This window comes from Buteo buteo, chromosome 16 (genome assembly GCF_964188355.1).
Source record: "Buteo buteo chromosome 16, bButBut1.hap1.1, whole genome shotgun sequence".
Classification (NCBI taxonomy): domain Eukaryota; kingdom Metazoa; phylum Chordata; class Aves; order Accipitriformes; family Accipitridae; genus Buteo; species Buteo buteo.
The window spans coordinates 4,497,398-4,510,053 of NC_134186.1; the positions used below are offsets into that span (position 1 = coordinate 4,497,398).

At 50.3% G+C, this 12,656-nt stretch overlaps 1 protein-coding gene across 5 annotated transcripts in view; it reads left to right on the forward strand.

Moving 5' to 3' along the window:
- RPS6KA1 (ribosomal protein S6 kinase A1) overlaps positions 1–12,656 on the forward strand; it is a 43,384-nt gene that overhangs the window by 25,942 nt on the left and 4,786 nt on the right. For all 5 annotated transcript variants that reach the window (XM_075047531.1, XM_075047532.1, XM_075047536.1 and 2 more), the window contains 17 exons: positions 2,923–3,039; positions 4,151–4,232; positions 4,529–4,609; positions 5,408–5,487; positions 6,099–6,205; positions 6,809–6,846; positions 6,980–7,122; positions 7,676–7,746; positions 7,996–8,084; positions 8,285–8,349; positions 9,353–9,455; positions 9,765–9,892; positions 10,366–10,491; positions 10,957–11,046; positions 11,289–11,447; positions 11,668–11,829; positions 12,467–12,543. In XM_075047531.1, coding sequence (XP_074903632.1) covers positions 2,923–3,039; positions 4,151–4,232; positions 4,529–4,609; positions 5,408–5,487; positions 6,099–6,205; positions 6,809–6,846; positions 6,980–7,122; positions 7,676–7,746; positions 7,996–8,084; positions 8,285–8,349; positions 9,353–9,455; positions 9,765–9,892; positions 10,366–10,491; positions 10,957–11,046; positions 11,289–11,447; positions 11,668–11,829; positions 12,467–12,543 — 1,718 coding nt within the window. The remainder of the gene's footprint in view (positions 1–2,922; positions 3,040–4,150; positions 4,233–4,528; positions 4,610–5,407; positions 5,488–6,098; positions 6,206–6,808; positions 6,847–6,979; positions 7,123–7,675; positions 7,747–7,995; positions 8,085–8,284; positions 8,350–9,352; positions 9,456–9,764; positions 9,893–10,365; positions 10,492–10,956; positions 11,047–11,288; positions 11,448–11,667; positions 11,830–12,466; positions 12,544–12,656) is intronic.

The following is a 12,656-nucleotide window of genomic DNA, read 5'->3' on the forward strand; positions in this document are numbered from 1 at the left end:
ATGCAGCTCCGCGGGAGCCTCCCCGATCCTCGGGAACCCACCGTGCTTCCCCGGGATCTCGCGGGGGTGACGGTTACCGGGGCTGTGCGATGTTGATATCGGGATGGGAGAATGGAGAGGGACCCTAAACTTCCTCGCATCTGCGCGTTCCTCACGCTCTGGCTGCAGAGGAAACATCGAGCCAAGCCCTGCAGCCTGCAGCTGCCTGCCCCCAGCCAGCTCTCCAGCCCGGTCAGTACTGCCGCTAGCTCGCTTTGCTTCACTTGGTGTTGCTGGTGGCTCGTCCAGGTGGGCTGCTGCTTCAGATGGATATTCGGAGCAGTCTGGTTTGCTTTTCTGCCTTCTGGGATAGTTCGCTTCACGGTGCCATTGGAAGAAACTTATGTCGGTGCAAGCAGAGCCTGTTTGTGCTCGGTGGCACGCAAGTGCTTTTGTGCTAGAGACTTGTTCTGGTGCTGCTAAACTGGCTGTAGGAGCTGGTCCCCAGAGTCCTAACTGTTGAATTGCAAGTTACTGGATGAGTCCACGGGAGAAAACCTCCCTTGTGTCAGCAAGATGCCAAATGGCATCTCAAAGCTTTTCTCAGAAACCTATCAACAATGTCTCTGCTGATGCCACTTTTGGTCTTGTTGGTATGTATATATGTATGTGTGTTTGCTGATGTGGTCTGGCTGGCAGGCTACGTATGCAAATCTTTGTCTGCCTTTAGATACAGGTTGGGCTGCTGAAACCACTTGTAGTTAAACACCCTGGGTCTTGCTATCGGCCAAGGCAAAGAATTCCCACAGCTGTGAAAATACATCGCTCCGCAGCTCCTGAAGAGCTGTGGCAGGAGAATGGGTCCGGATACCTTGGAGGTGGATACGAGAGTTCATTTGAAATGTTCCTCTCTGCATAGGTGTGTGATGCTACAGGGTGAAACTTGCATGGTTCTACAAGCGCTGATGCTGTGTAGTCCTGGTTTCTCTCTAGTGTTTTCATGAAGATGGGGGGAGCGGAAAGAGCCTACAACTTCCACTGGTCCCATCCCTGGGTCTCTCCCTGCTGTGGGGTCACTCCCTGGAGAGCTGAACAACAGGGAAGGACCAGCAGGAGAGACCTCTTGGCTGACGGCCCCTCACGCTCTTGGCTAGAAGTGGGAAGCTGTTCCTAACCAACAGCTGTCTGCTGTGGACTGAGCCTCCAAACGAAAAACCAGAAGTGTAAGGTGGCTGATTTAAGCCGGGAGAGCATATGGAACATGAAAACTTGTTGTTACAGGGATTATAAGATCTTTCTTCTCTGTGATCACTGAGACCAGCAAAAGGCAGGATAATACGGGAGGAGCTCCTGTCCCCCTGCCCTCTCCCCATGCTGCACCGCTGAGAGCACGGGCTTCCTTGCTAGGTCTTAGTGTCTGAATAATGCAGGATCTTGAGAGAGCAAAGCTACCGACATGGGAACAAAGCCACTTCCTAATCTACAGAAAAGCCAAGCGTGAGAGCGGGAAGGGAAGGGTGCTCGGTGCAGGTAGGCGACCACATCCGCGGGCGCTTGGCAAGGCCACCCTCCCCGAGAAGGTGCTGGGAGGGTGGGGAGTGGGCTGGGGTGCGGAGGAGAGGCAGAACCAAGAGAAACTCGGTTCCTGTTGTTTTTAAAAGCTGCTTTGATTAGGCCGTGGGTTCCAGACCAAGTATCTGAATAGTTTCAGAAAACAAAGCATCACTTCCCCCCCCCCAACTCTGCAAGGGGAAAAACTAAATAGTAGTTCCAGCTTTCTAGCAGTCTCCGATGGCCGCATCTGCCCTAGGGTCAGAGAGCAACCATGTTTAATGCCCTTTGGAACGTAATTGCTGGCCTTCAGGTCCAAATAGCAACCAGACTGTATCTAATGCTGGTTAATGTGGCACTGAAGTGCTAAGAAGCCTGGACTTGCCCTTACAAGATGTACAGCTACGAAAGATTTCTGTCCTGAGTAAGATTCACGTCTGTAGAAGTGGGAAGTTTGAGTCCAGCCTGGCCTGTGGGTTCTCCCCGGGGTCGGTCGGGAGAGGGGCTGGAACAGGTCAAGCTCAGAGGAAACCTAAGTACAGATATACTGGCTAGGTATGATCAAGAGAAGTAGAGGGAAAGGCACAGCTGGAAGAGACTAGTAGTGCAAAAAGTCTGGCATGCAAATAGAAAGCAGCACAAGGTGTTTCTGTTGAGCTGAACTCTGAGCTCTATGCACCAGAGGTACGGACGAGGTTTGCTGGGGAAAGGAGGGATTTCAGCATCACCTCAGGGTCTGTGGCTGTTCCTGTGTGCTGGCCTAGCTTCACTGGTGAGTTTATTCTAGATACTGCTGATTAAATCTCTTTTTCTTCTTTATTTTTTTTAAATAAAAGAATGTGTTTTAAACAAAACATGTGCCAGAGACCTTGGCTTCCCCTCAATCTTCTTGAAGGCTTGAGTCTGTTAAAGCATCATCTGTATGTGCTGAAGATGCACTAAGACTTATGTTGCAGAGTTGCTCAGATTGCTGAGCAGATGGGCTCCAACATGTCTGATTTTTGCCAGCCCTGGCCGTGTTTTGACAACAGTGCCGTATTTTTGTGTTGTGGGATTTTTAGTGGCATAAACACTCCTGTTTTTGCTACCAGTGCCTTAAAAAGGAAGGTGCTTTTCAAGCACTCTTCTGAAATGCAGTTCAAAGAAATGCAACACCTGTGGTGTGAGGAGCGGAGCCTTTGGGGAGAGTGCAGGATATTTAACAAGGCTGCCTGATGCGAGCCTACCGATGACTTATTTATTCCAGATGTTGAAGCCAGGAGATACCTGTGAGAAGCACCAAGTTTTATGGTTCTCTCAGATGTGGTTCCTGTGAATCTGTAGCTGCAATCCTTGTTCCTTAATCCAATAAGGCTTGCTTTCCCTTGTTCAACCGTGTCCCCTCTTTTTCAGGGCGAAGGTGTTGTGAAAGAAATCAACATCACACACCATGTGAAGGAAGGCTCCGAGAAAGCCGATCCTTCGCAGTTTGAGCTCCTGAAGGTGCTGGGACAGGGCTCTTTTGGCAAGGTGAGTTCACTTTCTTCCTTTGTGTCACGACAGATAAATGATTTTGATGACAAAAGGGACTGTGTCCCTAAGGAAAAGCACTTTCCCGATTCCCACCAGATTGTGAGAATCTGAGTGAAGAGCCCACTTAGCAAATGGTTGCTCCTAACTTGAAAGGCAGCTGTAGCAATGCCGTCTCACAAGGGCCAGCCTCTATGTCCAAAGCTCCCCTGTAATTCTTTTTTCAGATGATCAGGAGGAAAGGAGTAGTATCCTGCCCATGAACACAGGTGTCACGCAGGGCAGAAGGACCTCCTGCAGCTCTCTAGCTGGCTGCCAAGCTGTCAGTTGAATTGAGGACTTGGAGGACTTGGGCATGTTCCTCTCTTAGAAATAGTGCTGTGTGCCAGGGACTGGTTTTGGCCCCTGTTTACGGTCCAGTTTCACTTCTGTGAAGGGGGAAGGAAGTAGCCTGTAACTCTTATCTCTTTCAATGTGTAAATAATCCAGGTCTCTTACAGACCATCTGCTCACACATTAAATCAACTTCATGTCAATCAGTTACCAGCGCTAACAGTGGGGGCTTGTACACAACCGTGTGCTGTTGCCAGGGCAAATGCAGCAGTGGCTTTATGCAAAAGAAAGGTGGTGTCTTTTTGAAGCTGCCTAAAAACAGGTAGAATGGGACATCAGGGAAGGGAAGGAGGTAAAAATCCAAAGAGGATGCAGGACGTGGATAATAAGGAGTTGATCTGGCTGTCAAACCAGCAAGTCACCAGGAGGCTTTGTGGTACATGGCAGCATCAGTGCTTCAAGTCACAGCTCCCAGGCATCAGCCACAGCCCCACGAGAACTGCAAGAGTGAGCAAGAGGTGTGGAAGACTGGAGAGGAGGAAAGTGCGGTATAAAAGCACAAGTGCTGTAATGGCTGGAGGTAGGGGGTGAGAGGAGTCTGCACACAGCACTTTCCTGAAAACCTCATGGGGTTTCACATAGAGAGCTTGAGGTACATCTTACCAGTCCTGCGGCCAGCTACTTCTTAGGGTTACTGTGAGGTTTGCCACTTTGGGAGGCATCCAACTCGTACTGCTAATGTTCAGTGCTTGGCAAATGTGGTGTTCTTCTGCCTCAGGTTTTCTTGGTGAGAAAAATAACACCGCCAGACAGCAACCACCTCTATGCCATGAAGGTGCTCAAGAAGGCGACGTTGAAAGGTACGAGACTCTTACAGCGATGCTCTTATCCTCTGTGTCTCAAAGAGCACTGGGGAAATGTGTCAGCAGTCACTGCTGGCCGCAGGGTGGTCTGGGTGAAAGAGAAGTATCTTTATCTCAGCCAAACAGCCTCCTTTTCTCTCCATCTCTAAAAGCCTCTTGTCGCAGTGATGGAGGTGAGAAAAGCTCTGGCTCAAGCTGCCTGGTACTAAAGGGTTTAAGGCTGGGGACAAGATTGACACCAGGGTACTGTGTCCCTGCTTCAGTGTCTGAGCTGTTCCTCCCTTTTTCCACAGTGCGTGATCGAGTAAGGACAAAGATAGAAAGGGACATCCTGGCTGATGTGAACCATCCCTTTGTGGTGAAACTCCACTACGGTGAGTGTGGAGCTAGCTGGGACACTGGGAGAAGGGCTGCAGGCTCAAACAGACACTGACTGCTTCTAAGCACAATAAAGATGCTACTACAGGCATGCCTGCCATGAGCAGGTAGATGAGCATGAGGCATCCAGCAGCAGGCTGCTTGGAGGATGCTGAGAGCCTCTCGTGGTCCCTGACAGGCTTCTGGAGATGACTGAAATGGAGAAGAGGTCTGGATCAGTCTGTGTCCCTCAATGGCTGTGCTGCTCTGAAGCCTTCACAATCCCCTTAACACAAATCCTTTCTTGGAAAGGTCTTTGGTCCCATGCCTGCTCTAGCTACTGAATGGGGAACAGAGCATAGACCAGAAGGAAAGGTTTAAACATCAAATCCTTGCGATTAAAACGTTAAATCAGGAGAAACTGAGAAAGCAGAGTTAACTAGTCAAGCCAGGGTTTTGCAGGATTAATGCTCTGACTCTGAGGAAGGTGAGGACAGCTTCTTTCCCTGTAAAGCGACCAGTGCCTCTCTCAGGAAAACAGCCCTTTCAGAAGGGCATCGCTGGCTGAAAGGGAACCAACCCCCCCAAAAATGAGGATTTTCTGCAGTGCTAGAGTGCTGCTGGTGAGCTCCCATTTCAACATCACAGACAGGCTATCTCATTTACCCCAAATAATTAGCCCTACCTGTGTTTAACCTAGTAACCATGCAGGGCATCTGCACAACTGGAGCCATTGGGATTTAAGTGATTAATGTAATACCATGGAGCCTTCCCTCAGCGGAGGGGTCTGATTCCTGCTCCGGCTTGTGTTTCAGCATTCCAGACAGAGGGGAAGCTGTATCTCATCTTGGATTTCCTCAGAGGAGGTGACCTTTTCACTCGGCTTTCCAAAGAGGTGGGTATGCTCTGGCATCTTGGTGGTTGCTGCGGCTCTCAGTTCATCTGCGCTTAATTGCCTGGAGAAGTGATTGACCCTTGCAAAGTCTTTGAGGGGGTGAAAACAACCTCCAAGCTGCTGCTAGCCCAGAGCTGGCAACAGGAGAGGATGACTCAGGAGCCCTGTCCTCTGGCAGAAAAGCAGCAGCATAGGAGGCAGGTCTCACCTCCGCAGCAGCTTCTGAGCAAAACTTAAGCTTAAAACAGGCGAGAACCATGTTCTGCTGCAGCGTTGGCTGGTTGTGTTGCCTCGCTGGGATGGGGCAAGGGCAGGGAATGGGAGGGGTGGCGAGAAGTTGTGCCAAGCGAAGACAGCTGGGAACATAACCTGGTTAACCTAAGCAAAGAGTTTTTTAAAAACCTGTCTGCTGCTTAGTAACCCTGTTTGTTTTTTTGGTGTTGCTGTTTAATTGATACTTTAGGATGGCGGCTGAAGCCTGGGAAACTTGGGTATGAAAGGGCAGGAAGGAGCAACATGGCTGTGAAAGGTCTCGCATGGGTGCAGCGGAGGTTGTCCCGCTGCCAGCGTTGTAACCCCAGCACCTGTCCGCTTCCTCTCCCTTCCTGCAGGTCATGTTCACCGAGGAGGACGTGAAGTTCTACCTAGCAGAGCTGGCTCTGGGGCTCGACCATTTGCACAGCCTGGGAATCATATACAGGGATCTCAAACCAGAGAAGTACGTGCAGCACAGCTGAGGCAGGGAACCGAGTCCATCAGTTCAGTCCCGAGCCTGTAGGCAGCAAACGGCGCAGCCTTCTTCCGCGAAGGAAAAGCTGAATGATGCTCCGAGGCCAGCCAGATGGAAGGCGGCAGTGCCAATCGACAAGGCTCCTGCTCCTCAGATCAGCAGTTACGGCCAGGAGCGCTGCGGAGGCAGCATGTGTGCAGCACATGTCTGAGCAGTAATCCTTGGCAGTCTCTGGGCTCCAGCTTTAAGGAATTGAGAGCCTTCCGAGGGAAAAGGCACCAGGCTGGGTCTCTGCAGAAATGCATACCAGCTGCACGACTTGGTTGTCCTTTACCTGGGCTATGTGGGGGATCAGAGGTGGTGTAACCTGCGTGGGTCATTCGTTCAACGTGAAGTTGAGGGCGTAGAGAGAAGGGAGCTGCTCTTGGTCCCGCTCGTGTCTTGGTGATGGAGCTTAAAGCACTGGGGGAAGGCACAGATAACCTTCTCTGGATTCTGGGAGCCTCTCAGACCAGCCTCTGCTCTGTGTGTTTGTTCTCACCAGCCTTTATTGCAGACAGTAACAACTTGTTTTTTTCATTCATGCTCTAGCATCCTCTTGGATGAAGAAGGGCACATCAAACTCACAGGTAAGGGACTCCACAAAAGCCTTGTGCTCCAGCAAGGTTGGTTCTTGAAATACGGAGCTTCTCTTAGGCCTCTCTGCTCTGTGTGATTGCTCAGAGCATGTGGGTGCACGCTGACAGTTTTTCTCTTACGTAGATTTTGGCTTGAGTAAGGAGGCTATAGACCATGAGAAGAAAGCCTATTCCTTCTGTGGGACAGTGGAATATATGGCACCAGAAGTTGTGAATCGCCAAGGCCACTCGCACAGCGCTGACTGGTGGTCCTACGGGGTCTTAATGGTATGTACCCAGCTAGAGGGTTTGGGGACCTGGCTCGGCAGCTGCTCCAGCGGTAGCTCTGAAACACCATTACATGATTCTGCACGTCTAGCAGATGTGCTGACCTGGGGATGTTCTCCAAGCTCCCTGAAAGGGCTCTGTAGTCCAGGCATCCAGCCAGGATCGCGTGTTTCTCGGGGGAGGCAGAGTTCCTGAGGCTGTTGTCCCAGTGAGCGCTGGGGTGTGCAGCATGGGGTGCGTGGGGGTGTCCGTGTCCACCCCAGCGCTGGGATGTCGGTGTCTGTGCAGATCTGGTGCCACCGTCTGGCAGTTGCTGAATCTGAGGGCTCCCACAAGAGAAGGCGCTGGGTTGAACGTGTTGCCGCTGCAAACTTTGGGAACCAAGCTCCTTTGGAGAAAACATGATGCCTGCGATCGTTTTTAGAGCTAGGCTTTTGATCCCTTGCAAGCTTTTCGCTAGCTTTGGCGAGCTCCCAGATGAAGGTGCGGTGGGATCTGTGCAACCCTCAGGCTTGCTCAGACGTGACCTCCCCTTCTTCTCTTTCCCTCCTAGTTTGAAATGCTCACCGGCTCGCTACCCTTCCAGGGAAAGGATCGTAAGGAGACCATGACCCTCATCCTCAAGTAAGAGGAGTTTGTCTCTCCTGTATGTACAGGAGGCGAGCTTCTGCTCTTTCTCTAAGCGTGTTGCAAGTTGGGGGTTCTCGCAACTTAATGGCATTATTTGGCAAGTGGGTTTGTATCAACAGTTAGTTTGAAGGGTGCAGTGCGAATGCCAAACAGATGATTGTACTTTCGGGGGTGGAGGTGCTGCAGTCGGCTTGTGGGTTGACTTCTTTAAACCTGCAACTGATTGCATAACTTCCTCTCCAGAGCAAAGCTGGGCATGCCACAGTTCCTGAGCTCTGAAGCACAGAGCCTCCTGCGAGCCCTTTTCAAAAGGAATCCAGCCAACCGATTAGGTAAGGCATTTTTTTGGTTTCTGAGTACACCTGATGCTGTGTCGGGGCCTCTCACATCCTCGTGGGTCAGCAGCATGTTCGCACTTGTGCTCGGTTAATGGGCTCGTTTCATTACAGCCGGGTTTCCCGTAATACCTGGCTGTGCTGCATACTTGGTGGTCCTGATTTAACGCAACATGCTTTGCGGGTGCATCTTCCAGGTTCTGGACCAGATGGGGCGGAAGAGATCAAGCGCCATCCTTTCTACTCTACCATTGACTGGAATGTGAGTATCAGAAACATAAGAGCAAACTTTTACACCACTCGGCACCGGTAACGCACTTCTGCTGACTGCAGTAATAACACGGTCGTGACACCCGCATTGGCTATGGGAGAGCTACCAGCCCCTGTTTCCATCTCTTCCAATAATCCTTCCCAAAACTAAAATTCTGTTTGTCATGTGAATAACTGTTTCATACCTGAGTTGCCTATGATCTCACCTTAGTTTGAATGTACTCATCTCTCAACAGTAAAGTGCAGGTTTTAATTGGGGTTTGGCACAACAAGGATTGTCTTGCACAAAGTGGGAAGGAATCACGGAAACATTTCTGGCAAGGAAATACCTTGTTTTGTACAGAGAAGCAGGGCGATAACTGAACCAGCATTTCCCAATTGCTTCTGGCCAACTCCCTACTTTACCACGTAATTTTGTTTCTTCCCCGTTTTCCCTTACTTGGTAAGGGATTTTGAAGATCAATCTTTTAATGCTTTTGAGGCACACAGCAAGCTGCTAGACTGAACCTCCACCAATGCTAATAAAGCTTATTTCAAATTTTTGCTTCAAGAAGCAATTTAAAAAGGCTACTTGTGGGAGTGCTGGGATATAAGTGCCCTCCTAGGGCATCTCCTCTGGCTGTCCCTGGGGAGGTATGTGTCAGCAAAGCCCTAATGGGAGTTAGGAGGAGGTGGAAGAGCCTGGTGAGGTAAATACTTCATAGATACTGCTTTTGGACTGGGGCCAAGCTGCATATAGAACACTTTTGCCCCCATGATTTAATATATTGTAGAACTTGTAGTATTTCTCCACAAACTGACTCAAAAGCACCCCACTGGCCAAGAATTCTTCCCTCAGACTGCTGAGCTGCAATTAAATGCTAAGCCACAGAGCTGTTTGTAGTTTTGCAAAATCTCTTCTTGGCCTCTTGTTCCTAGCAAGCCTTTGCATCCTTCTGAGCGTGTACGAGAGCGTTGACCTGTCGGAGCACTTTTGAGCTGTCTTTGTTTTGCAGAAGCTGTACCGCAGGGAAATCAAACCGCCCTTCAAGCCTGCAGTAGGCCAGCCAGATGACACCTTTTATTTTGACACAGAATTTACATCACGTACACCAAAAGGTTTGTATGTATTCATGCAAAGCCAAAGTTTCCTGTGTGAAATGATACTGTATGACTTAATACTGGTTTGCCGGTGCCAGCAGGGCAAGGTTCGCCTCTTGCTGGTGCTGCCACCTCCGGCTGGTTGCAGCGCTGAGGAGGTGACCCAGCCATAGGTATGTGGGGTGTTAGGGATAAGCTCGGTGCTGCGTGGTGCGGTTCTAGTCTCGAATAACCTAAAGAAGAGCCGTAGCTCCTGGGGAGCAAGGGGAAGGCTTCTGCTTCTGCAGGGCTAGCCCTCTTCAAGTTGTTTCTCGACTCCTGTTGCAGATTCCCCAGGCATCCCCCCTAGTGCAGGGGCCCATCAGCTCTTCCGAGGTTTCAGTTTTGTGGCAACCGGATTGATGGAGGATGGCAAGGTGAAACCTGCCCAGTCGCCTCTACATTCAGTGGTACAGGTAAGAAGTGGGGACAGAGGAACAACTGTTGGAAGCTGCAGTAATACTCCAGAGTGGGTCTGCGGGACCTCTGCACCATCTGGAGCAGAGCTAACAGGAAGCCTGAGGCAGCGTCGTTCTGTTTTGAATTCTTGCATCCTGTTGTTCTTTCATTTCTATTGACTGTCATGTGCAAAGGCCGTCAGGGCAATGCGAGCCTGTTTGCTTTCCTCTCTCCAGGTGGACCCGTGCTAGCGGGAGATCGGTTGAAAGGTTCCACCGAAATGCGCCGTGCTAGATGCAGATAGTGTTAGCCTACTGACCTATATCTGCCTTGTTCTCTTCTCCTCCCTCTCCCCAGCCAGGAGGAGAAGCTGTGGGATGTAGCAGACAGCAGTCTGTCAGCTCACTCTGTGTGGCAGTTAACTCAGCACGTCGCACAAACCCTTCCCTGAACTCTACCAGCTCATCAACTCTCTGCTCTCCTCTTGCAGCAGCTGCACGGCAAGAATGTCCAGTTCAACGATGGCTACGTGGTGAAGGAGGCAATCGGAGTCGGCTCCTACTCAGTGTGTAAACGCTGCATTCATAAAGCAACCAACATGGAATACGCAGTCAAGGTCTGAGATTTACCATCTGAACTGAACTCCCCTGTTAGATTTCTGTTTGTCCCCATGATGACCACAATAACATCCAGGAATGAAATTGCTTTCCCTGCTTGTGTAGGGCCTAAACGGACAATTTCTGTGCTGCTGTGCATGTAACTGCATAAGCTTTCTTACCTAGGAATAGTGGGGAAGCAGTGTTCTCTCTCAGAGGGAGGATACTATCTCACCTTTCTTTGCAAAGTTTGCTGTAGCTACCTCAGCTCTTAACAAATAAGCCAGACATAAAACTTTGGGGTTTGGTGACACAGAACCGATGAAGCGACTAGGGGATTTCTAGAGCTTATTGCTAAAGAGGGCAGGGACAGGGAACGGCTCTGGTGCCAGGATCTCTGCAGGGCTCCAAACACTCAACTTGTTTGCTTCGTCCTGGCCCCTTTCCCACCCTGTTGTGGCTAATGCTTATCCGTACTCTTGCAGGTTATTGACAAGAGCAAGCGAGACCCTTCTGAGGAAATAGAAATCCTCCTGCGATATGGGCAGCATCCAAACATCATCACCTTGAAAGATGTGAGTGTGACTTGAATGACTTCTCCTTTTGGTTTAGGAAGCGCAGACTGGTCTATGGGGGCAGAACACAGCTCCAGCACGGGCAACCCAATGTCCCTGCTCAATGTATCGCTCTGGGGTGGGGAAGCATCCCCAGAGGCACCTCTGCATTGCTGATTTCTGTCTGCTTCTTGGCAGCAGAAGTACAAAGGGGAAGCTCTGGAAGCAGCTTTGGGTTAACTCCTCCGTATTTGCTTTGGTAGGTGTATGATGATGGGAAGTATGTGTATCTGGTGACTGAGCTGATGAGGGGAGGAGAGCTGCTGGATAAAATCCTCAGACAAAAATTTTTCTCGGAGAGGGAAGCCAGTTCGGTCCTGCACACGATCTGTAAAACGGTGGAGTATCTGCATTCCCAAGGGGTGAGTATGGTTATGTCTGTTTTCCTGGGAAGCTGTCTGGCATTGCACTACGCTCCCTCTCCTCCGGGGAGTAACTCTGCCTGTCAGGACTATTATTTCTTGCTGGTCTTGCTGTCTTGGCAAGCCAGATGTGGGGCCAGAGCAGGGGTTGAGTGTCCTGATGCAGCTTCAGACCTTTGTCTTCCAAGGGTTTGAGAATGGCACTTTCTTTGCTCCACAGGTGGTTCACAGGGACTTGAAACCCAGCAATATTCTCTATGTGGATGAGTCAGGAAACCCCGAAAGCATTCGCATTTGCGACTTTGGCTTTGCCAAGCAGCTGAGGGCTGAGAATGGCCTTCTCATGACTCCTTGTTATACAGCAAACTTTGTGGCACCCGAGGTAAGCACCTTATTGACCTGAGACCTTTTGGTAGCTCTCACGTCCCTCCCCTCGCCTGTGCTCTCTCTTGGCACAGGTAGGTCTGCCCTGTTCTTAACTCCAGCCTGCTCTGACATACTCTGTCCTGGAAGAGGTAGTTACAGAAATACCACTTGTAGTAATGAACAAATAGGGGATCTCAAGTGCGGTTACAGTGCAGTCCTCCAGCTTGTACTGCCTTGATGGCTCTGCTTAGGGTAGTGAGACTTTAAAATCCCAGTGATTTTCTAGGCTGCTTCTCTCCCTGATTAACTGACCTGTTAAAAGAAGTGGCATGATTTTCCACTCAGCTATCTTGGTGAGGAAGAAAGAAAAAGAGCCAGCACACCATGGAGCATATGTGCAGTGTCACCACACTGGAACATGGCTTCTGTCTCGCTTGTCGTTTTGATGTGCCTGAGGGGTTCCTCTGTTCCATGACACCAAAATCTGATTTGAATCCTTATCTTCAGTCCAAGATTTTGCTGTTCAGTAGGGCTCTAGAAGCTTTGCATACAGATTTGTATGCACACAGAGGTCAAGCCGCTCTTCACGAGCTGAAGTGAGCTCAACGAGAAGAACCAAACACAATTCTTTTGCCTTTGCCTACTCTGTTCAGGTACTAAAACGCCAAGGCTATGACGAGGGCTGTGACATCTGGAGCCTGGGAGTTCTCCTGTATACGATGCTCGCAGGGTAAGCGTCTTGGTCTTGCTGGAAGGCAACAGCGGGGGCTGTGACCACCTTGCTCTCAGACATGCTCCGCGGTGGCAGTTGGACCTCTCCTCGTCGGTCGCTGCTACCTGGAG